The sequence below is a fragment of the Olea europaea genome, unplaced genomic scaffold (assembly GCF_002742605.1).
Source record: "Olea europaea var. sylvestris unplaced genomic scaffold, O_europaea_v1 scaffold16732, whole genome shotgun sequence".
In the NCBI taxonomy this organism is placed as follows: Eukaryota; Viridiplantae; Streptophyta; class Magnoliopsida; order Lamiales; family Oleaceae; genus Olea; species Olea europaea.
Window position 1 is genome coordinate 1 of NW_019234404.1, and position 2,366 is coordinate 2,366.

General features: G+C 32.8%; 1 protein-coding gene across 2 annotated transcripts; it reads left to right on the forward strand.

Moving 5' to 3' along the window:
• Positions 1-887: 887 nt before the first annotated feature.
• LOC111377554 (flowering locus K homology domain-like) lies at positions 888-2,366 on the forward strand. 2 transcript variants are annotated; one of them, XM_023000684.1, is made up of 2 exons: positions 888-1,239; positions 2,111-2,332. In XM_023000684.1, exons 1-2 carry the CDS (start codon positions 943-945, stop codon positions 2,189-2,191), a joined length of 378 nt encoding a protein of 125 aa, XP_022856452.1. In that variant the 5' UTR covers positions 888-942; the 3' UTR covers positions 2,192-2,332. The 2 variants fall into 2 exon arrangements, with proteins under 2 accessions (XP_022856452.1, XP_022856451.1); XM_023000683.1 differs by having other exon boundaries at positions 890-1,239; positions 2,077-2,366.

The following is a 2,366-nucleotide window of genomic DNA, read 5'->3' on the forward strand; positions in this document are numbered from 1 at the left end:
TTTTGGGGGATATTTTTGTATATTATGTTTTATTGTGTTCTTGTGATTGGTATTAATGGGGGAAACGATAAGGTAGTTGTTTAAGCAATTTTTTTAAGGGATTTTCTAATTTTCGGGCTTCCATGGTAGCTGACTTATTTATTTTATGGGAAGAACATTATTAAAGATTTTAATGTTGACAGGTTGTTGATGTATTTCTTGAATTTTTCAATCAACATGTATGATTTTCTTATTTTATTCAGTTATTCTGTTTTATTTTTGCAGCTTTATTATATCGAAAATGTTTAGTGCACGTTTATGATTTTAACGAAGATTGTTAACTAATGACTTCTGTGTTCTGTCACCATTGTTTAAATAAAAAAATTTAAATAAAAAAATAAAATAAAATCATGTGGTAGGCTTCTGATGTAAGTGAGCATGGTGAAGATAAACTATAAAATAATTTTTGTTTGAGGCGCATCAACAAAAAATAAGAGTTGCAAATCAAAATGTATCACCCTTGTGACGAAAATGGAGAAATTTTTTGAGAGCTTGTTTATGTGTGCCTTTCTTTATAAACAACTTGAATGCTTGACTGTTGAGTTAAAAGGTGTATTCAAACTGTTGCTTGCAAACTCGGAGCTCCTTTAATTTTGATACTGTTATCAAATTGTATGTACTATGCTTGTTCACGCATTTGGAAGAAATCTCAAATTTTAATCCTGAATGAGAGAGTGATTCCTTCCCTTGTTGGCTGCAAATTGTTTATTAAAGTAGAAGATGTTATAACCAGTAAGTAGATATAGTTTATGATGTGTATGTTCACGTATTCCTATGCTTGCGACCTTCTGATAAGTTGTGCAAAATTTATCTCATTTTGGTGTAAAAGTTAGTTGCATATTTTCCTATAATCTTTGATATCTGAATTTCTGATTTTGATCAGCTCATTTATCATTGCAATACATGGCTGAGGAAAATTTTGAGGAGCACAACTTAGGTGATATGCAAGAAGAGATGGAGAATGTTATTGTGACCCCACATCCTCCAGAAGAAACACTGGAAGCTGAAAATCATTCCAGAGGCAGTGAGGAAAAGAGATGGCCTGGATGGCCTGGAGAAAATGTATTTAGGATGTTAGTTCCCGTTCAAAAGGTTGGCAGTATCATTGGACGCAAAGGTGAATATATCAAGAAAACTTGTGAGGAAACCACGGCTCGCATTAAGATTCTTGATGGTCCTCCTGGGACCACTGAAAGAACTGTGAGTTCTTAAATATACTTTCTGATTTTATGCAAATCTTACTAGCACTGTTTTCTGAAATTGATTGGGATGTGTGAGGTAGTGTGTTATGTGCTGATGATTTGGAGGACCATCTTACAAATTTGCAACTAAAAGTAGTTCTGCTTGGATGCATGCTCTGATTCTGACATGGTCCTGTCCACCCAATTTTGACTTTCCTATTTCTTTCATTTTTTATTACTTGTCTTGAACATATATTGTGACTATGATGTTAGTTCTTTTGCTTTCTCTGTAATCTAATTTATAGTCCGTAACTTTCTATGTCTTCTAAGCTCTAATATTCTGTCGAGTGTGATGTATTTGGGAGCTAAATATGTTGGATGCATGAGAATTCTTATTGTCCATGAACTAGTTTGAGTATTTGGGATTCTTTCTGAAATTTCTCTTTTCATCCTTTTAGTAGTCTACCTTAGTACATGATAATAACAATTTAGTAATTATTATTATTACTGTCTACATGTATTCTTGGCTCAAATGCATTAAATGAACCAGACCCTTTTGACTTAAGGTAAGCGCAGAAAGTTTATGCATGCAGAAACCTCACATATCAGTGAAACAGAAAACAGAGAAACTTATAAAGCTCAAAAGTATCATCATATCAATTTATTAACAGAAAGAGAAGGGGGGAGGAGGATACTTGATTTTCTTAAAAAGAATGAATGGAAAATTAAAGAACAGATCATTATAGGACAAGTTGAATATTAATCATATCTAACGGGTTCAGTATAATATCCATAAAAACCACCAAAATGAAAATATAAGTTCTATCTATCTAGTGATCACAATGAATCCATGCAGGTTTTGCAAATTAAGCAACATTTCAATCTATCAGGTGGCTTCAAACCAGAAGAATCAAAGAGCCAGATTGCAGCTATCAACATTGAGCATTAGAAGTGCTGAAATGTTTTTCTGACTCTCTGTCAGAAATGTATTGTTCATACATCTGTACAAAGGAGCATTGCTCTATATCTGGTAACTTCAGAACTTGGTTGATTGGTGTCTTGCCAAAGTTGTTAAACTCTACGCAAAAGAATAATATGACAAATGAAACTAACAAGAAGTAATAATAAATAACAAATTACTTATTT